At 38.0% G+C, this 26,274-nt stretch overlaps 1 protein-coding gene and 1 pseudogene across 2 annotated transcripts in view; one reads left to right on the top strand and one right to left on the bottom strand.

Moving 5' to 3' along the window:
• The window catches only part of dock4b (dedicator of cytokinesis 4b), a 120,871-nt gene extending 99,697 nt beyond the window's left edge, over positions 1 to 21,174 (top strand). For both annotated transcript variants that reach the window (XM_067391638.1, XM_067391637.1), the window contains exons 43-52: positions 4,076 to 4,159; positions 4,803 to 4,922; positions 5,003 to 5,127; positions 7,074 to 7,194; positions 7,559 to 7,640; positions 9,904 to 10,010; positions 10,911 to 10,983; positions 12,468 to 12,563; positions 13,914 to 13,975; positions 18,127 to 21,174. In XM_067391638.1, coding sequence (XP_067247739.1) covers positions 4,076 to 4,159; positions 4,803 to 4,922; positions 5,003 to 5,127; positions 7,074 to 7,194; positions 7,559 to 7,640; positions 9,904 to 10,010; positions 10,911 to 10,983; positions 12,468 to 12,563; positions 13,914 to 13,975; positions 18,127 to 18,549 — 1,293 coding nt within the window. In that variant the 3' untranslated portion in view covers positions 18,550 to 21,174. The remainder of the gene's footprint in view (positions 1 to 4,075; positions 4,160 to 4,802; positions 4,923 to 5,002; positions 5,128 to 7,073; positions 7,195 to 7,558; positions 7,641 to 9,903; positions 10,011 to 10,910; positions 10,984 to 12,467; positions 12,564 to 13,913; positions 13,976 to 18,126) is intronic.
• Positions 16,143 to 16,259, bottom strand: LOC137025353 (5S ribosomal RNA; annotated as a pseudogene).
• Positions 21,175 to 26,274: the final 5,100 nt, after the last annotated feature.

Below are 26,274 nucleotides of genomic sequence, written 5' to 3'. Positions count from 1 at the left end.
TTCAGTTATATAGCACTAATTCACTGTATATTATCTGTATTCCAAGTCCCCACTGATGCAAGATCACCTCACATTTTAAAAATGAATACATACTCTTTCATGGTCCTCTGTCAGAGAACACAGAGCCTTCAGATGACCGAAGGGAATTCTGGAATACCTTCGGATTTCTAACGCACGTTTAGCTTGTACGAAAGGGAATATCTTGGTCATAACTACAGAAACGGCAGCTTTGTAAGAAGAATCATTCCCCTTGTGAAATCATGTAAAAATATATAGTATCTCAAAGAAGTTATATGCTGTGCGAATACAACAGATCTTTTCAGATTGTATGAACGCTTGTTGCATAGCAACCTCGTTTTAGTGTCACTGCAGTATTTACCTTGATAGACATGGAGAGCAGCTATAAAGAGGAGAGTCGACTGTATACAGGTGAGGTTTGTGTTTGTACATGTTCCAGAAAGTACATTAGTGTTAAATTCTTTTCATGTAGGCTGTTCAGATAACGCCCTCCGCCGAGCGTCCTGAGGCGAAGGGTCTGGGATGAGCAGCAGTTAATGCATCTGGATTGCAAACATGACAGCATTTCCAATTAGTTGTTTATTGAGCGTTCCAGCTGTTGGCATTAATATTTGCTTGCGTTTCTGCACTTTAAGGTCAGCCCTCAAGGAAATTCCACTCTGAAATTCCTCTCATTTACAAGATCTGGCTCTTAATTGGCAGTTTTCAAACTTTCTTGACATCTGCGTCATCTTCAGAAGCTCAGAGAGAGACTTGTTTTAGTAAGGCAAGGGTATGTTTATTCCATTCCTTAAATTCTCGCACAAACAATTCACAAGTACACCTGTTCATCACATTCAAATGGTGTTTGTCTGCAGGCATAGCAGGTAGACACAATTATATCTTCTCATAGCGCTTGATGTTAAAGGGTTAGTTCACCCAAAAATGAAAATTCTGTCATTAATTACTCACCCTCATGTCGTTCCATACTTGTAAGTCTTTCTTTCATGTTTAGAATGCAAATGAAGATCTTTTTGATGAAATCTGAGAACTTTCTGTGCCTCCATAGACAATTGAAACTTTGACGCTTCAAAAAGTTCATAAAGTGCAACTCCTCACACAGTTTATAACGCTTACACTACTCCCTACGCCGTGATGCGTCGTAAGTTACGTCTTTTTCGTAAGTTAAAAGGGCAGTCTGGTGGAAGCTAGGGTTGGGCGATATGGCAAAAATGTAATCTCGATAATTTTTTCCCATATTGATCGATAACGATATATTTTTCGATATGTAAACTGTTAATGCTGCCAGCTTTAAAAGAGTATCTCAGCTATGACTGAAGCCACAAAAAGTTGAGGGTTCATTAATTACATTTTAAAGTATAGTTTATTAACAAAAACAGATTACACATTTGGCCTTAAATTAAGACAACTTACTAACTTAGCATGTGACTTTTATTTATAAACAAGCCTGAAATACACAGACTCTTATTTTGAAATGTCTACACAATTGCAGGCTGATCCTTCAGATTTTTACAACTGTCTAAAACATTTTATATAAAGGCCATAAAGTAGACATTGTAATAATTCATCAACTTGAGTTCATAGCAATCGCTTGGCATAAATCTGCGCTTTTCATTGATTGATTAAAAAGTGATAGTAAAGATTTATATTGTTAGAAAATATTTCTATTTTGAATAATTGCTGTTCTTTTTTAACTATTTAGTCATCAATGAATCCTGAAAAAAGTATCACAGTTTCCAAAAAACACAACTGTTTCCAACTTAATAATAACTGAGTATCAAATCAGCATATTAGAATGATTTCTGAAGGATTATGTGACGCAAAAGTCCGGAGTAATGGCTGATGAAATTTCAGCTTTGCATTACAGAAAAAAAAATTATATTTTAACGTATATTAAAGGTGCCCTGGAATTAAAAATGTAATTTACCTTGACATAGTTGAATAACAAGAGTTCAGTACATGGAAATGACACATAGTGAGTCTCAAACTCCATTGTTTTCTCCGCCTTATGTAAATCTCATATGTTTAAAAGACGTCCGAAAAACAGGCGAATCTCAACATAACACCGACTGTTACGTAAAAGTCGGGATCATTAATATATACGCCCCCAATATTTGCATATTCCAGCTCATGATCAAGGCATTAGACAAGGGCAGCCAGTATTAACGTCTGGATCTGTGCACAGCTGAATCATCAGACTAGGTAAGCAAGCAAGGACAATAGCGAAAAATGGCAGATGGAGCGGTAATAACTGACATGATCCATGATATCATGGTATTTTTAGTGATATTTGTAAATTGTCTTTCTAAATGTTTCGTTAGCATGTTGTTAATGTATTGTTAAATGTGGTTAAAGTTACCATCGTTTCTTACTGTATTCACGGAGACAAGTGCCGTCGCTATTTTCATTTATTACACTTTCACTTTCAGCTATTACACTTGCAGTCTGTATAATTCATAAACACAACTTCATTCTTTATAAATCTCTCCAACAGTGTGTAATATTAGCTTTAGCCACAGAGCACTATCAAACTAATTCAGAATCAAATGTAAACATCCAAATAAATACCATACTCTCGCGATTAGACATGCTGCATGACGAACACTTTGTAAAGATCCATTTTAAGGGTTATATTAGCTGTGTGAACTTTATGCTATTTAAGGCAAGCGTGAGCTCCGTGGGCGGGGAGCAGGAGAATTAAAGGGGCCGCAACCTATATATCGGTGCATATTTAATGATGCCCCAAAATAGGCAGTTAAAAAAAGAATAAAAAATAAATCTATGGGGTATTTTGAGCTGATACTTCACAGACACATGCAGGGGACACCTTGGACTTATATTACATCTTTTGAAAACACAGTTCTACGGCACCTTTTAAAATAGAAAATCATTATTTTAAATTGTAATAATATTTCACAATATTACTTTTTTCCTGTATTTTTGATCAAATAAATGCAGCCTTGATGAGCATAAGAGACTTCTTTCAAAAACGTTAAAAATAGTAATGTTTCCAAACTTTTGAATGGTAGTGTATATTAATCCATATCAAATAAAAATGCCTAGAGCTAATCGTCGTTATCAACATATATTTTATCGCGATTCAATATGATATAGTTTATCAGCACAGCCCTAGTGGAAGCTAGATATTTTACTTTATAACTTGTTAAATATGGATATTTTTCTTACACAAACACACTTCAGAAGGCCTTTATTAACCGCCTGGAGCCATGTGGAGTATATTTATGATGGATGGATGCATTTTCTTCAGCTTCATACTTGTTGGTCTCGTTCACTGCCATTATAAAGCTTGGATGCATCAGGATATTTATTAATTTAACTCCGATTGTGCTCATCAGAAAGTCATATACACCTAGGATGGCTTGAGGGTGAGTAATTAATGATTTTTGGGTGAACTAAACCTTTAAGTTCAGAGAGAAATTTGTATTGGTAAGATTCAATTTCATTCCCTTCCTAAACACTCACAGACATTTCTCAAAAGATCCCATGACTGAAATATTTTGGTCACTTTGTCGCTAAAAATCACTGTCAGTGTGAACACCTTCAGTGATCGGCAAGCATAGCGTGCATCTGTCAATTAAATTGTGCGTCTGCTGGTAGCATTCTGCTGGCGTTGAGGCCAAATGTCATGTTCAGGGCAATGGAAAAATCTGCATGGTGGAATCTTTGAAGTCTGAAAGTTTCCCTCCTAAAGCTTCTGCTCTCCTACTGTCTCTTTGGAGATACCAGCCCATCGTCCTTGAAACAGATCAGATACAGATACACCGTCTGCTCTCTCTCCTTCCCCCTTTTCCTTAGAAGTTCTGAGGACATGCATGTTTTTATTAAGCTCGTATTTTTGCACGGCTGCAGCGCTTCATTCCTTATATAACTGAAAAACAGAAAGTTAATCAAGTTATGATTGGACTAATCTGTGAAACTATGCATGATATTGTTTGCTGAGGATGTCAAGGTAATTGTAACTCGCACCAAAAATGTGTGGAGGCTGGCGAGAGACAATGTATTGTGGTTAAACAGTGCAGTTTTGTGTTTCTCACAGGCGTTCTTCGTGAAGGACTACATCATGAATCACCCCGAAGATGGAGACAAAATTGGTCGTCTCCGAGAGCTCATGTTTGAGCAGGTTCGTCTCTAGAAACCAAATCTAATCTACACCAGATTTCACACACATTTATGATATGGTCATCATTTATGTCTGTTTCTCCACTGATTTTGGGATTTAGCCGTTACGAACGAGCTCGGTTTCTGTAGGTCTCACTTCTTCCCTTCATGCTCGTGCTGCTTAGTAACCAGAAACTCTCCAGAGCTGAGCACATGATGCTGATGTCTAGACAGTAACCATGGATATAAGCCAGATACAAGCATGAAAGTGAACTTTTAAAGACTGAAAGGGGAAAAATATTTTGCTGATCATTTAATTATGAAGCAAGCTGTTTTAAAGACAATCTAAGATAAATGGATGCTGTTTGCTGCTTTCATCTTATTGATCTTGATTTGTCAGTACGAGATTAAAAACATTTTTTATATATATATATATATATATATATATATATATATATATATATAATTTTCATTCAAAATGTAGCGACTTTTGCGGATGTAATCAAGCCCAATTGGGCAGGAAAAATATTAATCAATAATAGGTAAAATCAAGTCTTCTCCCTACATTATTTAGCACTAAATATTCTGTTTATATGCATCAACTTACGGTGGTTAGATGCATTGTGAGTACCACTGTCTTTAAAGACTCATCGTTTCTCCATCAGGCTCACATACTGGAGTTTGGTTTGACTGTGCATGAGAAGTTTGTACCTCAAGACATGCGACCCCTGCACAAGAAACTGGTGGATCAGTTTCATCTCATGAAATCCAGCCTCGGCATACAGGTACATATCAGAGTTGCTACAGTCGGGTTCCCAATCTGTTCCTTGTGCGCTCATCTTTCTCTCTTTCCCACGCCCTGAAGGAATTTCCGGCCTATGTGCGAGCCAGCCCAATCCACTTCACCAACGGAAGCCCTCGAGCCGGAAGGAACTCAGCGCCCAATATAATGAATCCAGAGGGAGGAGCGCGTGTGGTGTCACGCCGCAGGTGAGAAACTCTTTTCGGTGTAACACTTTATTTTGATGGCCCCCTTTATTGACTATAATTATCATTGCACCTACATTTTAACTAACTATTAGACTGTCTGCTTTATATCTGCTAACACTTTATTGTGATGGTCTGCCAACAGACATTATACTGACTAGAAGTAACTTTGCAAATATATGTCAACTTAAATTACTAACCCAAACCCTAACAGTCTCCTAATATGCTACTAATACCCAAATGAGAGTTTATTGACATGTAGGTGCATGTCATTAGTTATTAGTTAGTAGTACCAGTAGTGATACTGGATGAATGAAATACTGATAATGAATGTTTTTTTTTTATTATATTTTGTTGTATAATTATGATATAATTGTCAAAAAGCCAATGTAAAAACAGTAATAAACAATTTTAGATTTTTTGGCTACTCTTATTCCTAAATATAATATTTATATGAAACATTTATTATAATAATGAGACAAAGAAAACAATTTTGAAAGGAAACCTTTTACATTTGTCTGGCTATCACCAGACCAAGCTCAATTTAAAATTGAACATTGGTCTGGGGAGTTTGCTATGTATTTTCTACTGCACAAGAGGCATGATCAACGAGCATTATTCACGCAATTGGATAGTCCTTCAACCAATCGGATCAACGATCCGGGTGACGTACTTTGCAGAGTGACACGAAAACTCCAGACAGGTTTAGTTTGTAGCACTGATCAGCTGTTTGCAGAAGCAGCAATTGCATCGAGCGATTTTTGCAGGTTGTGCAAAAAAAAAAACATGAAAGTGAGTGGTATTTACACCCGCTCGAGCGATTTGTTTGCTAAACTAAAGAAGTCATTCAGCATCGTCGAGAGGTTAAAAGGAATTGGATTGGCGGCCGTGCTTGCCGTCGCTTCTCTATCGTCATCGTGTTATACCCGCCAATAGCGAGCAAGGTGGATAAGCCAGTCTGTGATTGGTTCCCGCAAAAGTGTAACAGAAGCAGTAGAAATGAATGTATGGGTTTCCAGACTGAGTTGCCAGGCGAAATCAAATCGCCGGCAGATCAGGCTGGGTTTACCCGGTCTACTTTTACATAAAATTCAATGGTAAAATCTTTAAGAAATGGTTTGTTCACTGAACTGAAAAGAATTGAATTGAAAACTTTTCCACACAATAAAGTTAGGTTCGTACAACAAGACTACTGCCAGTCCATTTAAACAAATAGTTTGTTGAACAAACTTGATCAATTTAGGTTCTTGTGTCAGAAAAATAATTTGAGTGAACTTAATTAAATTAATAAAAATGTTTCCATGAAATTGATTTATATTTTTCCAACAAAAAATAATTATTTTGGACTGATTTATTATAGTCTTGCAGTAGGAACATGATAGTTTAATGTCACAACCTAACAACAGGCTCTACTCTTCAGCATAGTGGTAAACCACAAAAATTTTAACATAACTCTTTTAAATGTCCAGCATAACTGAACATTAAACATTTAAACATTTACTCTCCTAATCTATCCCTATGCAGAGCATGCTGGGAACTAGAAATCCACTGCCCAGTTTCAGTCAATGCAACAGAAATGATTCATGTAGTCCCAACACAAATGGTTTAAGTTAACATTTACAAATTTAATTTCATTTAACGTAATTAAATTGAGTGAAAATGACAATCACATAAAAAAAACTAAAGATTTGTGAGTTTCAGCTTATTTTATTTAAATAAACTGAGCAAACAGCTAGAATTTTTTTGAATCAATCAATCAATCAGTCAATCATGATTATTGGCAGATGTTTATAATGTCAGAATATTGGCTTATTGATGACTAATATCTTTCTATGCTGTCATAATTAGAAGCCTTAATAATATTCTAGTAAATTCTACACTAATTTTCATCAGAATTTTATACTAGTTATAAAGTCATTCTTATTGTGTTTTTATTCTATGTTATTCAGTCCCCTCAGCTACCCAGCAGTCAACCGCTACTCTTCATCCTCGCTGTCATCGCAGGCGTCCAATGAAGTGAGCAACATCACGGGCCAATCAGAGAGCTCGGATGAAGTCTTCAACATGCAGGTGAGTGCACAGGGCCGCCGCTGGAAAACTACTCTCATACACACACCCTCTATTCTCTCTCACTGCCTTTCATATTTCCTCCTAATCTCCCTCTTTTTTTTTCTCCATAATTGCCCTCTTTCTGTTTTCATCTGTCCCTCTCAGATCCCACTTAATCCTTCCTGTCTCGCTCTGCCTTTTTTCTCACTGGGAGAATCGGATTTGTAGGTGTGAATTATAAACTGGATGGACAGATCATTTAACTTTTTTCTTTTATCCCAGACCCAATGATTGTTCTATAACCTGTTAATATTATAGACCATCAACAAAGTACAGAAAACTGTGTGCTCTTTTGTATGTTTCTCACAGTTTCTTCTCTTTTCAGCCAAGTCCGTCTACCTCAAGTCTCAGTTCCAATCACTCGGCCTCTCCCAACGTGACCAGCTCAGCTCCGTCCAGTGCCAGAGGTGAGAAGAGTCTGTTCTCTCTCAGAGCAGCTATTCCAAACCTTTTGCTCTTTTAAAATAAAAGCTTGATGTGGGTATAGAGCTCAAAGCTGCTGAGGTTTTGATGTGGCACAGTAACACAAGAACACATGTTAAATATGTACAAGGCACTGTGTGCTTGCAATGCACTGACAAAGCATTTTCTTCATTTTCATAATTGCATCAAGCAATTTTTGACAGGGTTAGATGGGGTAAATGTAAAACAATTTTTTTTTGTATGCAAGATGCCTTAGTAACATTTATAAGTTACGGAAGTTGTTTTCCACCAGGGGGAAAGAAAAAAAAAGGTAACTCACAACGTTATTTTCGACTATTTCACAATTTGGACTTTGGGTGTTTTTACTTCATTTTAAGGTGTCTGTGTTGCAGTGCATTTAAGTACTGAGTAATAATAATTAAACATGTACTTACTATAGGGTTAGGATTAGGGTGTGGTTTAGGGTTATTTGCATGTAACTATGCATTATTTATATTAATAACTTTAACAAGGACACTGTAAAGAAGTGTTTCCCAACCTTTTTTTCCTGGTAATTAAGGCGATTTCTGGTAATTGAGTCTTTCACAGTGTGATGCATCTCACATTGGTGACTTTATATAACAATTTTGAATTTCTTTACATTGCAATTTTTTTTCTGACAATGATGTTTTAGTCATTCATTGACACTACAACAGCATTTTGGGGGCCTGAAAATGCAAACATTTGAAAAGGGGTTTCAAAGTGCAAATTTTTGAAAACGATACCATTATAGTCTCAGTGTAAACTACAAAAATGTGAAACTGTGAAAATGGTGACACCATACACATGCACGTTACGTGTTCAGTCTATAGCCATGCGCGAGTACTTAACAATAATGTAAACAACAATGGCGGACTACAGGACCGTGCTCAAGATACTGATTTTATTAACGCTCATCGTCCGCACAGACAATATTGCTCAATGCTTTCACCATCTTGATTGTTTGTATTCACTCTGTAAAAGAATGTATATTTGCACAGGCGCATGGTGTTTCTTTAAGTGACATTGGCAACTACTGGCCTGGCATGCATAATACAGCGTTTTTTGTGGATTCTTGTGATTGGGGATTATTTTGTCAATGTTTTTTTTGTTTTTCTTTTTCTTTTTCTCCATTTTTAGTACGTTGTTGTGTAAACGTACCCTGAGACTTACGTTTTTCTCATAACATGTCATTGCGACATTGTATTTGTGACTATCTCTTTTAATTGTCTTTTTTTCTGGCAATTGCAACTTCATGTCTTTTATTTAAGTCTTCATTTCTAGCTATTGTTTCTTCTAATTATGTTTGTCGAGTCTTCATATTTCACAATGTGACATCTCACATTTGCGACTTTGTTACAAATCTGACTCAATTTCTTATGACGTATGATGTTTTTTTCACAGGTATTTGAGAAAAAAGCTCAACTGTTAGAAATGTATTTTTATTTGCTGTAATTGCAACTCTTTCTTATTTTAAGCTTTTTCTTACAGTCACCTTTTTAATTTTTTACTCTGATTCAAAAATAGGCGTCCATAATAAACAGATTTTGGAGTTAAAAATACAATGCTACAGAAGTGAAGTTTATGGCCCATTTAATGCTTTTTTACTGTGGCTTACAGAAAGCCGGTTTCCTGATATATAGCCGAACTCTCCCCTCTGTTTCTCTCTCTTCTCTGCTCTTCCTTGTCCTCTTATCTCTCTCCATCCAGCATGTGTTTACTTGCAGACACAGGTCATAAAAATCGGAATATGTATGGAGACATTTATGTAATCTTATAGTCTCCCCTTGGCAGCCCTTTCTGCCTCCCATAGAGACCCCCATAAAGCAGCGGCAGACAGGAAGCGCTTTTGTAGAATTACAGATGGCATAAAATGCTGCTTGAAGAACTCTAGACTGATGATGGCTATCATAAGGAAACCGTGGCCTTCTGTCCTATGCTGGAGGAGGACGTTAGTGTTCTGAGCAGGTTCAGGCTGCTCCCCACGCCTTGTAGTCCATCTCTCCCTGTGAAATAGACGTCTGTCACCCCAACGGCACAATTTTCACCCAAGCAGGAGGGAGAGATGAGGAGGAGCCTTTATTTCATGTGCTGGCTGGTTAGCAAAGAAATGAGAGCAAGATCTATGTCTTTTTTATCTGTGTGTGTGTGGGTGAGCACATATTTGAGCATTCATGTTGGTTTGTTACTGAAATCACACCCTTGCTTACACCTCCTCACCCTTCACAGGTTCTCCACAGTTGTCAGATAAACACAAGCATTCCCGAGAGAATTGCCTCTCACCGAGAGAGAGACCCTGCAGCGCCATATATCCAAACCCCCTGGATCCCACACAGGTATGAAGATGATTATCATATCGGTGTTTTTAATATTCTTGAGATGCCAAACATTCAAACTGACTTCGGTTGATGTGTATTGATGGGTTTACTTTTCTTACCTTTCTCTTACTTAATTTTAAGATTTGCGTTTACAGCATTTTTAAAAATGTCTAGATGAAACTGGAGTGGGGTAAAATATATATGTAGAGTATTGAGCAACATCATTTCATCTGTTCTTCACAATTTTCTTTCAAGGAATCAACAGATTTAGGACCTTATTTCTCGTAATTTAAACTGTTTATCGCAATTGAGACTTTATTTCTTGCCACTGAGACTTTTTTCTCGCAATTTTAACTTTATTTCTCCTCAATTGAAACTTTTATTTCTCACAATTGAGACTTTTACTCGCAATTAAGACTATTTTTTCATAATTTAAACTTTATTTGTCGCACTTAAAGGGTTAGTTAGGTCTGCTATTTACTCACCCTCATGTCGTTTCAAACCCGTAAGACTTTCGTTCATCTTCGGAACACAAATGAAGATCTTTTTGATGAAATCTAAGAGCTTTTTGTATAGTAGCTTCTATAGTAAGCCTAAGCAATTGCAACTTTGATGCTTCAAAAAGTTCATAAAGAGATCGGAAAATTAATCCATATGAATTGAGTGGTTTAGTCCGAATTTTCTGAAGAGACTCGATCACTTTATAAGATGAACAGATTTGATTTAGGCTTTTATTCACATATAAATATGTGTATAGGTGTGTGTGTATATGTCATTTATGATCATTTATGTAGAAAAGAAAGCATATTTCTGTTGTAAAGCTATACCTTATAGTAAACCTTTAGTAACCTTCAGTAATCACTGAACATTCTCTCTCACAACCGCATTCATGTATCATGTGACGTGAATCTTTCACAGAGGCCGGTCCCACACCCAGCGGGCGATGCCTCCATGCCTCGCAGTGACCCCAACATCTCTACCCCCGACAAAGGTGAGCATGTGCATGTGAGCGTATGAAACTTCAGTCTGTCGTCCTGCTGTGAAGAGGGTGGTCTGAAATGACGGGGGTCTTGCGGTCAGCGCGCTAGATCTGATGCTAGCCGACAGCTCGCCGCTCCTGTGTGTTGTGACAGCTGTGACTGAACCATCAAAGAGGTTCATGAACAGACTTACGGATATTCTTATTGACAGGAAGATGTTGAGATTTCATCATATTTCATCTGTTCATTCAAGTTATTTAAATCTACGGTTAACTGGTAGTGGGTACATTGACTTGCAAAGACATTGCTTTGTTTTTCCTTCATGTGATTTATGTCTATTATTTATATATATATATATATATATATATATATATATATATATATATATATATATATATATATATATATATATATATATATATATATATATATATATACATGGTGTATTTTGATGTTACTGCTTTATTTGAGAGGATTTGCTCATCCCAAAAATTGCCCAGTAAAATCTATTACAATATTAAAGGATTAGTTCACTTCAGAATAAAAATTTCCTGATAATTTACTCACCCTCATATCATCCAAGATGTTTTTCTTTCTTCAGTTGAAAAGGAATTAAGGTTTTTGAGGAAAACATTCATTTTTTTTCTCCATATAGTGGACTTTAATGGCCACCAATGGGTTGAAGGTCCAAATTACAGTTTCAGTGCAGCTTCAAATGGCTCTACACAATCCCAGACGAGGAATACGGGTCTTATCTAGTGAAACAATTCCCCCCCCCCAAAAAAATAAAATAAAATAAAAAAATATATATATACTTTTTAACCACAAATGCTCGTCTTGCACTAGCTCTGCAATGTGCCACACACTACGTAATGACGCTGGAAAGGACATGCGTCACGAAGGCGGAAGTACCGCGGTGGGGCGAAAAACTGTTTCTCCTCCAACTTCAAAATCATCCGAAATCGTTTGGACTTTTTTTGTCAAGGGTGTCTGAATTAGTCTTTGCACGTTCGCTTTGTAAACACTTGCTCGGTACTTACGCCTATGTCACGCGTGACCTTTCCAACATGATTACGTAATGCGTAGTGCATTGACAAGACAAGCATTTATGGCTAAAAAGTATATAATTTTATTTTTTCTAGAAAATGACTGATTGTTTCGCTAGATAAGACCCTTATTCCTCGTCTAGGATTGTGTAGAATTGCACATTGCATTGAAACTGCAATTTGGACCTTCAGCCCATTAGTAGCTGTTGAAGTCTGCTGTTAAAACTGTTGAATATCTGTTAAAGATAGGAGAAACACAATTTTCTTTTCTCACTTGACATGTTTCCTGTTGAGACAGGAGGTTATAGTGGGACAGTCCAACTTTTTACACCCTAGTCTGGCCAAACCCTGATTTGCTATTTGCTATTGCCAGTCATGCAACACTACTGGGCATATTGTATTTTGAGTTGAGTTTGAATGTACCTGAAATGCATTTTTGTGTGTGAAAGTGGTGAAGCCTGCACCTAGTAGCTGGAGTCTAGACATGCCGCCCTCTGATTTTAATGGAAAGGGCCCCCCTGTCCCTCCTAGACCACCGTACACAGGTAAAGAAAGAAATCTGCTTTGACCGATCCTATAGACTGACATAGATGTTTCCAGAGCCTTTTAACTCTCAGATCTTCCACTCTTCTCCTGGTTTCTTGCTTGTCTTAATTTCTACATCGCCCTGTATCATGAAGGCTACCGGTCAGACGCATCATTTCAAGATAATCTTGGTATATTTGTGATGAGAAAAGTAACGGCGGGATCCTTCTCACACACTCTTTTGTTTATAATCATTCTTGATGAGCTTTCTCGCAGCATTTCTGTCTTTAAACTGCATGATGTGTCTTTAAACCTCAATCTGCACCCTTGCTGCTTCATTACTTTTTAGATGTTGGTCTGCATTTTCTCTTCAGCTTTGTCTTACTTTAATTTAATTTTTTTCATATTTATTTATGTATTTTTTATATTTTATCAATTTTAATTTAGACTTTTTTTATAAGTAGTTTTTAGTACAATATGTATAACTTATGGAAGAGGATTTGGGCCAAGCAATAATGAAATAAAACCATCTTGAGATTAAAGTTGTTAAATTTCGAGAAAAAAGTCGAGATAAAATGTTGAGAATAAAGTCATTAAATTACGAGAAAAAAGTTGTTAAATTACAAGAACAAATTCATTAAATTATGAGAAAAATGTCGTTAAATTTCGAGAAAAAAGTCGAGATAAAATGTTGAGAACAAAGTAATTAAATTATGAGAAAAATTTCATTAAATTTAGAGAAAAAAGCAGAGGTAAAATGTTGAGAATAAAGTCATTAAATTACGAGAAAAAAGTTGTTAAATTATGAGAACAAATTCGTAATTTCACGAATTTGTTCTCGTAAATTAAGGACTTTTTTCTCGTAATTTAATAACTTTATTCACAACATTTTATCTTGACTTTTTTTCTTGAAATTTAACAAGATGGTTTTATTTTTTTATTATTGCTTGGCCCTATACCTCTTCCGTAATAACTAGTATATTTATTAAATTAATAATGTTAACTACTTTTATTATACACACACAAAATATACAGTATTAGTGGTCGACCGATATATTGGCCGATATTTGGCATTAAATATCGCTGTTGGCCGTTAAATTTTTCTGTTTGGCTGATGTTTTGGTTATGGTTCGTTAGAGAATAAATTACATAATAAAAATGTATGAAGTGACCCTTTTAAGTGTCTACATCAGTGGACTCTAATTGAGGGTGTTGTCCTGGAAAAGAACTGGTACCGAATGGTTAAACTGTTTTGCATTAGACGACCTTGGCAAAGCGTTTTCCTGATTAATAGACAGCCGTGACCATGTTTACTGTCCCAAGTTCTTGTATCAAGTGAAGTAGATTGACTTTTTGTGTCCTTTTAATAGGATCTCCTGCCAAGACTACACGATCACAGTCCCCTGTGATGACATCACGCTCGCCTCAGAAGGTATGACCTTTTCTTGTTGTCTAGGGTGTTTTGTGAAGTGACCTTTGATGTACAGTGTTTACTGTATTGTCTCGGGACTCAATCCAGGATGTCTAAACTGGGTCAGGCTCTAGTCAATCCAACTGGGCCCATGATTAGACAGAGGGACACTGTTTGTGTGTTCATTCCAGTCCTGAGCAGTTCGGTTGGCATGGCAGTGATTCGGTGCAAAATCCACTAATCAATCTAAAACTCTTCCATCTGAAATGGCCGCACAATCATTTTACTGCAACATTGTGTATATCAGATAATGGTGGTAACAACTCTATAACATGGAAAGCATCATATTTACACTACATTTCATAAGTTTGGGGTTAGTAATTAATTATGTTCAGCAAGGGCTCATTAAATTGAATGTAAGTAGTGATCGACCGATATTGATTTTTTATAACCGATGCGATACCGATTATTTGCATGTTTATGTACCCGATAACCGATATGCAGAACTGATATTTATTTACTGTTATACTTCTGTTTTTGACAATTATTACAACACAAATGAGCTGAACAAACCATTTTATTTATAACTATCACTCCCTCCTTGCATACAAAAAAAAAAAAAACTTTACTGAATAATATTAGCTGGAATATATAACATTGTCAGGAAAGTAACAAACAAAACAGCATACATCATTGCATTTTCCAACTAGTGTTATTAATTATTATGTTTTGTCGGTCTAGATCATGAAATGCTTTCTGACAAAGTGCTGTAACTTATCTATGCATTTACACAAAACTATAAATTGGGCTACTCAACCGCGATCGTGTGTGGAGATACTAAATAATTTCCACAGAGCTGCATTTATTTAGATTTGTATTAACTAAATAATGGTTATGTAGTAAATCAAATGATTATATAATCTAATAAAGTTAAACAGCACTTGTCAGTTGGCATTTTATGATCTAAATTTAATCTAACGTTAAATCATGAAATGCCAACTGACAAAGTGCTGTTTGACTATAACTTAATCAACCGCGATCGCGCATGGAGATAATAAATAATTAATTTCCACAAAGCGGTAGGCTATATTTATATGTGTATTAGCGAAATAATTATGTAGTAAATGATAATATAATCTAGGGTGTTTAAACAAGATAATCTTTTCAAAAGTTTCATTCAGTGGCCGTGCTTAAGCCTCCTGATCATCCATCAGTTGCCAAGCAATATGAACAAACTTTTTCTTCTAGACTAATGGTGAGCAAATACAACAGATAGAGAATTAAATTCAGCGCTTTTATTTTCAACATGCACTCATTCACGTCTGTTTTATTTAATTCATGTAAAGTTACGTCTTTATTGGGGCAGGACATGACTAATTACACTACGTGGCTCAATGAGTTCGTCTCAATTGTTTAGAAACAAGCTGCATAAATTAACTATATCAGGAATTTATGTCTCAGATCTCATTTGTGCATGTCTGTTATGTTAAATAAAGTTGATTAATTAAAGCAAACCAAGTAGAACATATACTTTACCTGTGCACTGAGTTGTTGTTGACTGATCTCCTCAGACGGAAGAAGTCTCAAAACGGCCACAAGATGGCGCTGTAAATCGGCGAATCCGATATTACAAAACCGATACCCGATTATGGAAAAATGCTTAAATATCGGTAAACCGATACATCGGTCGATCACTAATCGTAAGTGAATGAATGAATGAATGAATGAATGAGGCATTTATATAGCGCTTTCATATGTACTACTGTACACCCAAAGCGCTTTCCAATCATATCAGGGGTCTCTCCTCATCCACCACCAGTGTGCAGCATCCACTTGGATGATGCGACGGCAGCCACAGTACAACGGCGCCAGTGCGCTCACCACACACCAGCTGAAGGTGGAGAGGAGAGAGAGTGAAAGAGCCAATTCAATGGATGGGGATTATTAGGAGGCCATGATTGGTATGGGCCTATGGAGGGAATTTGGCCAGGACACCGGGGTTACACCCCTACTCTTTACGAGAAGTGCCATGGGATTTTTAATGACCACAGAGAGTCAGGACCTCGGTTTAACGTCTCATCCGAAGGACGGTGCTTATTACAGTACAGTGTCCCCGTCACTATACTGGGGCATTAGGACCCACACAGACCACAGGGTGAGCACCCCCTGCTGGCCTTACTAACACCTCTTCCAGCAGCTACCTGGTTTTCCCAGGAGGTCTCCCATCCAGGTACTAACCAGGCTCAGCCCTGCTTAGCTTCAGTGGGCAACCGGTCTTGGGCTACAGGGTGATATGGCTGCTGGCTAGTAAAGACATTTATAATGTTACAAAATATTCATTTTTCAAATGAATACCTTTCTTTTGAACTTTCTATTTATCAATGAATCCTGAAAAAAGCATCAGTTTCCAGAAAAATACTGTTTTATATGTTGAAAGTGTTTTCAAGCTCCAAATCAGTATATTAGAATATTTTTTTGAAGGATGATATGAGACAGAAAACATTGTTAAATTGTAATATTTCACAATATTTCCGTTTTTAACTGAAATGTATTCATTTGTTTAACTGAATAAATGCAGCTATAGTAAGCATAAGAGACTTCTTTCAAAAACATAAAGAAAAACTTTATTTTCACATAAGTTTATTTACTTATGTACAATATCAATACATTTTACCATGCATTGCATATACAATGCATATAAACCATTAATTCAAAGAAAGTAATTTTAACAGTAGTATGTACAGTACAGTACAGTAGTGGCCAAAAAGTGACGTCCAGCCTAGATAAATTGAACTCTTCACCCTTTACTGCGCTTTACTGAAAATGCAGGTATCCATATTGTAGAGTATCAAAAAACCACAGTATTTTTCTTTCGAAGGGTATAATAGTCAAAGAACGGTCACAGACCTTCAAAAAGGTTGGAGCTGCAGTTATCAATGTACCTTTATGCCATTTTCTTTCACGTTGCAGTGAATGTATTCAGGTTTTAAATATATGCACATTCTCCTCATTCAGAGTAACGGCCCTTAAAGCTGAGCACCGCTCTAATGGCTTCTTAGAAACTCCTACTCAACGCCGCCTCATTCACCCCATCTTGTGTTGACAATTGCATTCCCCTACCACTTCCTTGAATTCTTGTCTCATGCCACATATCGATTTGTCACCTGGTATTCAGCAAAGCACATGCATTCTAATCATCTTATAAAACTCTTCAATCCAAACTCTTTCTGTTTCCATTTAAAGACTGCATAGAAATCAAATCATTACTCCTTCCTGAAATCAGAAATGCTGAAATTTGTCAAGCTACTCAGAAAGACAAAGCAGAGAGAGTGAGTTTCGGCTGGGAGAGGATCTCGGCACTAATTTCCTGAAGTGCAGTCAGCGGGTTAGAAAGCTGAAGCCTAACGTGCGTGACCACCTGTATACGGTTGTTTGCCCCAGAAATAGTCTTTTGCCTGAAGCTATACCATGTGGCATGACCAGGCACACACACATGAATATAGATTCCACATCTGGCAAAACCAGCTTTGACCAGCACAAATTTTCATGCTGGTCCAGGATATTTTATGTTATCCAGTAGTCTGAAATTTCCGAAAAATTCATCAAGATTACATTTTGTATGTGAAAAAAACTGTGAAATATGTAAAATATCTGATAACAGTAGAATTGTACATTTGCTTTAAAATTGCTTATTACTCATGACCATGGCGGCTAACTGATAAATGTACAAAATGAAAATTCTATACTGTTTGGGAAATGAGCATATATGACATCCACATACATGTTAACTCACCATTCTCAGCTGCACAACTGAGTTATCTTAGCAGAAATGTTGTGTTTGAAGTTCTCTCCAGAGTGCAATCAGACTAAATATGCTTTATTCAGGGAAATGAAGTCCTAGAAACAGCTGCAGTCTTAGTTGCAGGTTTAATTGCTTTGAAATTAGGTTCGTAATGAAAAGAGACAGTATTGCCTCAAAATAATAGAGCCAAAATTGCTGAATATTGTGCTTTGGCCTTCCAGTGTACAGATTTGCTCTGTGAGGCAGGACTGTTGCTTCTGTTGTAGCTGATGGTTTCTTTATTAAGAATTTCCTGCTATTTTTGCTAACTGCATTGTGGCCCAGAGCTTCATGTTTTCTCTTTTGATCTGTATGTGTCTTGTATTTGTAGATCTCTGCACCTCCGTTCACCCCTTCGCCCACAGAGTGCCAAACTACGGGGTTGGTGTCAAATTCTCCGGTGCTTTCTGGAAGCTACAGCAGCGGCATCTCATCTCTCAGTCGCTGTAGCGTCTCTGAGGCCTCCGGAACTGAGAACACATCCACTGACCACGCCCTCCCAAACTCCGCCTCCAGCGGCTCAGACGAGCTCATTCGTCGGGAGAACAAGACTCCGCCTCCTTACAGCATACATGAGCGGAACAACCCCCGCAGACAGGTCCCGCTTCCGCCGAGCTTGTCGATTCCTCCAAGCATTGATGCGCCGCCCATTCCACCCAAACCGCACCAGATTCGAAGACAAGATACTGAACCACGTCGACCCGACCAGTTTCCCAGACCCCGACCCATTCCTAGGAAAGTCTCACAGCTCTAACGCTGCACCCCTCACACCAACCCCACCATTTGCACTTTTACACTTAACCTCTCTGGGTTTACGATTACAAACTCCCAGTTATAAAATAGACTGTGGAATATTTTTAATATATAAATATATATTTAGAGCGAGAGGGGATATAGGGGTATGACTGCATTTTATGCACTTTTTAAGTTTGAAATTATAGGTTTGCTTGTCAAATTACCCAAGACCCTAAATTAACTCTAAACAAAACTTAGTACCATGGTATTTTCTCAGATTTTTCATAGATTTATCAATGCTAATGTGTATTTATAGTGATTGAAACAAGACATGTTTTGCCTTAAGAGTCTTTTTATCAATGAGAAATGCACGATTAAAAGTTCTTTATACTTTTAAATAGACAAAAGGTGCTAGAAATCCTCTATATTAATGTTAGCACAAAATGTTCAAGATTGCATTTTCCTTTGAGTCAAAGGCCTATTCACACCGAATGAGAGAAGAAAAAAAAAATTGTGGTAAAATATTAGAAGATTGCTGAAGTAGGCTAGTTTTAAAAGAGAGTACAGCCTCATGAATCTGAAGCTTTGGAATTTAAGTCGATAAAGTATGGGCAAAATAGTAATTTATTGCAGATTTTTATATGGACGTCCATTGCAAAAGCCACCTCTATCAAAAATGAGATTACAATACTGCGTGAATGCTGTCCGCACATGGTATATGTTCATCAAATTCTTTCACTTCAAACCCGCTAAATCTCTCATTTTAAAGAAAACTGTCAGATGGACTTAGTCTTTTGCTTCTGAAATCTTCATATAGTTCATGAGGCGACTAAAGCAGCACTTTTGCACAGTTCCCCATCTGTCCTGTGGTTTTATATTTATGCACATTTATTATATATGCACATATTTTATTAGTGGACTTTCAAAGGAAACTGGGTTTATTTTCATGTTCAAAAAGGGGTGTACAAAGGTGACATTATTCCTATGTCTAATGCCATTACACCGGTTAACTAAATGGCTTAAGCGTCACCAATGTGCTAAACTGTGCAGTTGCAGCAGTGGCTCAGGAAACAAAAAATGCCTGTGTCATTGATCAGTTAGTTTTCTTTGCAGTCTGAAGAAATAAAAAAAAAAACTGCTCTGTTTAAAAAAATGTTTGCACTCGGTGTGAATAGGCCTTTAGAAAGCTCACTGCTTCTATAAGACTAAGTTACCATAGTCTCTATTCTTATTACTGAAAATCCACATGCAAAGAGCTGTCATGGGTTAGACAAATCATGTAAACATTCACCATATGAACTGCCACATTTGCATTGACTAATGTGTAATTAATGTGAGTGTAATCAAGAGCAGTACCTCCGGCCCATTTGTGTAATTGGAGCGCGATTGTCTGCGAGTCTATATTGGCTTTTTGGAGCTCTAAAGCATTGATAGTTTCTTTAAGTTTCTTTCGAGTTTGGGGTCTGAATGAGTAGAACCCGTGTAGGTGGTCCGAATAAATCCCAACAAGGGTTTCCATACAGAGCGCACATGCCCACGCAGTGTAAATGGAGATATACTTTTGTGGAGTTTTGCCAAGTGTTGTGCCAAAGGAACAAGTGGGCTGTAAGAAAAATGGATGTCTTGAACTAGAAGATGCTTTATTAGGATGCAAATGGAGCGTTAGACATCCACTGTAATAGACTTCACTGTAAGGACTCAACGGTGCACCGGACCACTTTACGGTGCCTCGTTACTGTACGGCTGCTGGTTGTCTGAAAGACAGTGAGACAAAGTGATATAGCCTGGTAAAAAAGCTTCATATAAAAGGTACTTGATCTACCTAGGGCATTACAGAGACTCAAGCTGCCATTGGGCAATAAGGGCTGCCATTCCTGTTCACACTTTTAATGCGTTCCAGTCAAATCTGGATTGGCACCTCTGGACTGCACCTTCCCTGACCTCATGTTTCATTTATCTGTATGAAATGCAGGTAGAGTGACCATCTGCAGCCTGTTTGAATAATTATTACATGCATAAACGCTTCTGTAGATTCCAACATGGTTGCACAGTGCATAGCAGTGTGAAATCTGCAGAAGTGTTTAGGAATGTTTATGCATTTTGCATGCTAATTTCATTTGATGTCCAATTGTTGCCAAGTTTACAATTCTGTAGGGCCCTGCTAATGAAATCCTGGTGAATATAGAAGTGGAGAGACCGGCTATTGTTTTGTTTTAGTGGAAAATGTGATTGTCTAACGCAGTACAATGTCCTCATTTGTTTTCTCTTTCTTATTAATTCTCAAATTAACTTGAGTATATGATTTTTATTTTCTCCTTTTTACGGTCACATTTTATGAGACTCGGATTTGTTGCGAATGCCAGATGATGATGGCATTCACAAAAATCAGTACTTGAGAAAACTGTAAATGAAATAACAAAATTGTTGTAATTATGCCAAATGCAACATCTTGTCTATTGTACATAACATGTTTTTAACAGAAGAAGTGTAGCTATAACAAATTTACAGCTTTGAATGTTTGAACAGCAAATTAAGATGATAAATGTCAAATATTTATGTATTTTGTGAGCGTAGGGAAAATGAGGTTGAGAAAGCGCCTAACACATTTACATTCTAATGACTTCCTGTCTAATAAACATTTCCAGCAAGAACATTTTGATTCAGCGACTCATTGCATTCTTTTCTCGAAAGGTTAACGCATGTCTGTATGGAGCCAATTTCCCTTTATTCAGTGCAGGTTAACATACTGGATATGCCAACAAACCAAGTTGTGTATATACTTGAAATGTAAATGGCGCTTATATATGTATATAAAGTGTGAGTATTTTACAGATTAAGCTCTATGACAGCCCATTGGACCTCTAATAAGGATCATAACGGTGGAAAAGTAGGAAGCTCATTGTTATTCCTCCAGGTGCAGCGAGCTGGTTGCATTATTCATGGGTTTGTCTCTGTTCAGTAAGACCTGTATTTGCACACGTAATGCAGTCTTGCTGTGGTGGGATGTTTGAAGACTCCTCGCTGTCATGGTAAGTTTGTTCCCAGTCTGAGAAGTGACGAACCAAGGATTTTTCCAAGGAAACTCACAGTTTACTTCAAAGGTAAAACCATAATTGTAATTGGGAAGTCTTCCGGACCAGGGTAGTTTTAACATGTATGAAGGGTTCAAGCAAGAGTGAATTTTCCAAGCCTTTGCTGTTCCATCCTTTTATGTTTCCTACAAGACTTTTGCAAACAGTTCCACCAAAGTGCACCTCATTTAGATGCTAAACACCCAGAGAATTGTAAATTTATTGGCAAGGTCAAAGGCTGGGGAAGGAGAAATGCGGGTCTTAACGTTGCCTTACCTTGGCTGAGCTCTTCATAGCACAAGCTCAAGGTGTTTTTCTGCTTGCAGGAAACTCTAAAGAACAGAGTTTCCATCAGGGACTGAGGTTCATCAGCAGAGACTGAGGTTTCAAACAGCTTATGGATAATAGATTTCCTGTTTCATCCCTCTGATTTCCTGTATCACTGCTGTTATGCTTTCGGCTGATTGGGATTTGCCCATCGGCTTTACCCACCTTCTCTTTATCTCTATTGGTTTGTTGTTTTCGGTATTATGACCTCGTAGAGGACTCTTGCAGATGTCATATGGGGATTTCCACAGAACATCAAAGGAAGGATTGATGTACAGTAGGCAACCGTATCTCACATACCTTCCTCAGTGTGAGAACGTTTGATTTGAACTGTGTGTTTGAACTTGGATATTTTGACTGCTGTCCACACCAGAGATGATGGTACTCCCACTGATGTAATAGACGATGATGGACACATCAGTGATCTAAAATGATTTAAAAACATGGTGGACTGTATAGTGTACAACAAAAAATGAAGTTTAAACCATCCTAGAGCACCTCCAATCCAAATGAAAGTTCTGCGTAATCTCTTGACCGCCTAACATGATATTGTAGGTACTGCATGGTGCTCGGCTCCAAAACCTATTGAGCTATTGACGTAGATAAGTTTTGGTCAAATTCTTTTGGTAGCGTACCTTTGATGTCTTCAAATGTTAAGGCAGCATGTGTCCCTCCAGAAAAGAAAAATCCTAAAATTCATTGCATTGATCCAAGATGGCGGACAAGTCAAGAGAATTTTCTGGATGCTGTTTATTTAGGCAGCTCACTATGATTTTGACCATCTGCAATGCTCTTTGTCATTCTAACAGCTGCATCCTACTAGTTTGACAGGTTCCGAAGAGACAAAAAGGACAGAGAGAAATCTGCTGACCAGGCCATGACATTGAAACACTTGAGTGAACTGACCATCATCAGGCTGAGTGGAAACGCCACAGTAATGTGGCCACTCACAGTGAGGACACTATGGTGCAATCGACTGGAGAATTACAGTATAACAAGGGTAAAATGAAGCACTCGAGTCATAGGGTGTTATGTATGCCAATACTTACATAGGGGTAAACTCTTCTTAACCCTTTCTTTAGTTTTGCATGTGCAGCCATTTGCATGACCCTCCTCAGTTTGACCTAAAGCTGCATTAAAATGCCAATTATTTTGATGCCAACCATTCCCTCAAAGATCACCACTTCATTGTGGACTCTTATTTAGCAGTCTGTGTTCTTGCCTTCCTAAGTGTTGATCTGTACTTCACTGCCAGTGGTGGGTGGTTGTGGGTAGAGAATGCTAAAGGTTGAAGCAATTTGCCTTAGGCGGCTCATATGCAACCTCGACGGCGTGTATGCACTTGTCAGCGACCCCGACTCTTAACAGCACGTCCTCCATGGTCATGCTGGCATATGATTGTTATTTCAACAGCAGGATCTTTAGCTCAGTCTTTTTTTCCCCCTTCCTGACTGTTAGTGCAGAGGGTCTGTTATCTGCAATCATACTCTCACCACGGCGACTGTGCCGTGAAAGTGTTGCATATCCTTTCTGCTATAGCATGTATAATTGTAGCAGAGATTTCATGGTATGCATTCCATCCCTTCTTATCAAACAGCAGATAACACATTACTATCTAAATTAGTTCAAAGGCGAATTGTACACATTGTAATTCTAGGTGCGGTCATATTTACTTTTAGTTTGAAAATAGTAAATAGTTAGAAATTGTATTGTAGAGTATATAGCAGAGTTCACGCCACAGCTATAACGATAACGGCAGAGAAACTATATCATTGAAATCACTTTCAGAGCGATTTTATCCAGCTGATGAACTATTAAAAACACTGACTGCCAATCAGAATTCACCTTGCTGTAACGAGCTCAAGCATTGACAGACAAGCACACACTTAGAATAAACAGAATGATATCATCCGCTGGTGTGGACTCTAATATAGTTATCTTTATAGTTATCGTTCTTGGTGTGAATGGGGCCATAAAGCTAAAATAGTGGTGTATTGCCACTGTCCTGCAGAGTTTAGCTCCAACTTGCCTCAACACACCTGTCTGGAAGCTTCTACTATGCCTAAGACCTTGATTAGCTGGTTCAGGTGTGTTTATTAGGGTTGGAACTAAAACAGGATTGGGATTGGACACCCCTGGTCCAGCACATCCCACATATTTTCAATTGGATTGAGATCTGGGGAATTTGGAGGGCAGGATAACACCTTAAACTCGTTATGTTCCTCAAAGCATTCCTGAACATAGTGTGCAATGTGGCAGGGTGCATTATCCTGCTGAAAGAGGACACTTCCACCAGGGAACACCATTATCATGTAGCTGTTCTGCAACAACATTTAGGTAGGTGACACGTGTCAAATTTATGTCCACATGAATGACCAGACCCAGGGTTTCCCAGCAGGACATTGCCCAGAGCATCAAGCTCCAACAATTCCCATCACTTCCCCAGGTAAACAGCGCACATGTAGTCGGCAGTCCACGTGATGTAAAAGAAAACGGGACTCCTCAGACCAGGCGACCTTCTTCAGTTCCATTGTAGGCCCTTTCAGCGGTGGACAGGGGTCATTATAGGCACTTTGATTGGTCTGTGGCTATGCAGCCCCATTTGTAGGAGAGTGTGATGCACTGTGTAGTGAAGCATTTTTTTTTTCTTTAGATTTTCTGGGTGACATGTTTTTATGAGATTCACCCAGAGCAGTGACTGCCTAAAACAAACATGCTTTGCTCAAATTGAAGTGTCTTCTTGCCTGAAGGTCGGCGTATAATAGCGACTGTGGTTGGAGCTGCTGACAGAGACAGTGACTTCATTCTTTTCTCTGTGGGTATTACCGCGGTATGGAGTATCTATGTTTGTAAGCACCTCAGGGAGCCACCTACACCACTCGTATTGATTTTCTGCTTATGTTGGCCCATGTTGTGTGGTCAGCATCATGGCACGTCAACAGCTTTTTTTTCCAGTCTTCATCCCTGTGAGCTTTTTATCCTTGTAAATTCCACCCAGCAGCTGTGGCTGCGGCTGTACCTGAGCCTTATTGTTCTTTTCTTGAATTCTCTCGCTAATTAGAGGATAGCCTTGTCTGTATTGAGTCAATACTGCCTCTGTTTTCCCCGCACTTGAATACAGGAGGTGTGGAAGCACTGAAGCTGACTTATAATTACACAGACAGGCGGCGAGGAACTGCAAGCCCGTCTGTGGAAGATTCCTCTTCTTAATTAAGCACACATCAGCCTAAATCAATCCGTTTCTGCTCTGCCTCCATCCCTCTCTTGCCCCCCCGATGTGACCGTAAGATCGATACCGTATTCACACGAGGCGACTCCATCCGTCCTCCCTGTCGTTTGTCTGACTGCCGAGAACAATATCGCCTAGTAACTTGATGTCATTTGTGTTGATATCAATTTGCCACTGGCAGCCCTCCTAGGGCACGAAAGAGCAAATGACACGATCTCGCTGTGAAGAGCTTTCATTAGTGTGCACAACTGTAGAGCAAACCCTTAAAAATGCCTTTTTTGTTTTAAACTTAATTATGTTTCTCAGTAAATTACTCAAACAGCAGACACTGTGAATTAATGAGGGTGCAGCAATTTTTGCTTCGCCTTTCAGCTATGATTATAATGGGATTTTTATATATACTTCAGTTTCCTTTATCCTCACAAACTTTTTTTTTTGTTGTGTTTTAGAACAGTGGAACAAAATCGATGGCAGTTTATCCTCCACACTTGTTATTGTCGAGTATAAATTTAGCATCCTGGGGCATATTTTCATTATTAATGTAAGCAAGTCCGATCTCAGATAAGCATTTAAGAAAGAATATCTCCTTAATATCTCATCCTAGACAGCATTGCAATTTCAAAGAGAAGCAAATGAAGACATTTTTTCCTCAAGTTGCCATGAAACTGAAGTTGCGTAAGTCTTTGCTTCTCTATTGTGGTGCATTTCTGAGTGAAACAGCTTCTGAAAAAAAGAAGAAATGTAGAGTTGGACTTGATTTTGTCCATCAGGAATCGACTGGATGGTTGTGGTTTGCAATTGGTCGATCTCATGTGAGTGACAGGTTGTCCCGCCCTCACGCCAGTAAACGCATCATCAGAGAAGAGATGTTGCTGCAAGAGAAGGGGGAAGATATTTTAATTAAAGATTATGAGGGCACATTAATTAAAAAATAATAATGTGCACAGATAAATCATTTATAATACTACAATATTCCTTAAAATAAGAATTGTGACTTTGAAGGTAAAGAGTGTAATTTTTTTGGTTTTGTCATTCGAGTAGTAACTGTAGCTAGTAGTTCATGACCACAGGTCTTGCTAATGGCAGTCTAGTAATAATGAATATCTAACTGCAAGTT

The sequence above is a fragment of the Chanodichthys erythropterus genome, chromosome 8 (genome assembly GCF_024489055.1).
Source record: "Chanodichthys erythropterus isolate Z2021 chromosome 8, ASM2448905v1, whole genome shotgun sequence".
NCBI classification, from domain to species: domain Eukaryota; kingdom Metazoa; phylum Chordata; class Actinopteri; order Cypriniformes; family Xenocyprididae; genus Chanodichthys; species Chanodichthys erythropterus.
The sequence above is the reverse complement of the archived record's forward strand: the minus strand, read 5'-3'. Positions and strand labels throughout refer to the sequence as shown.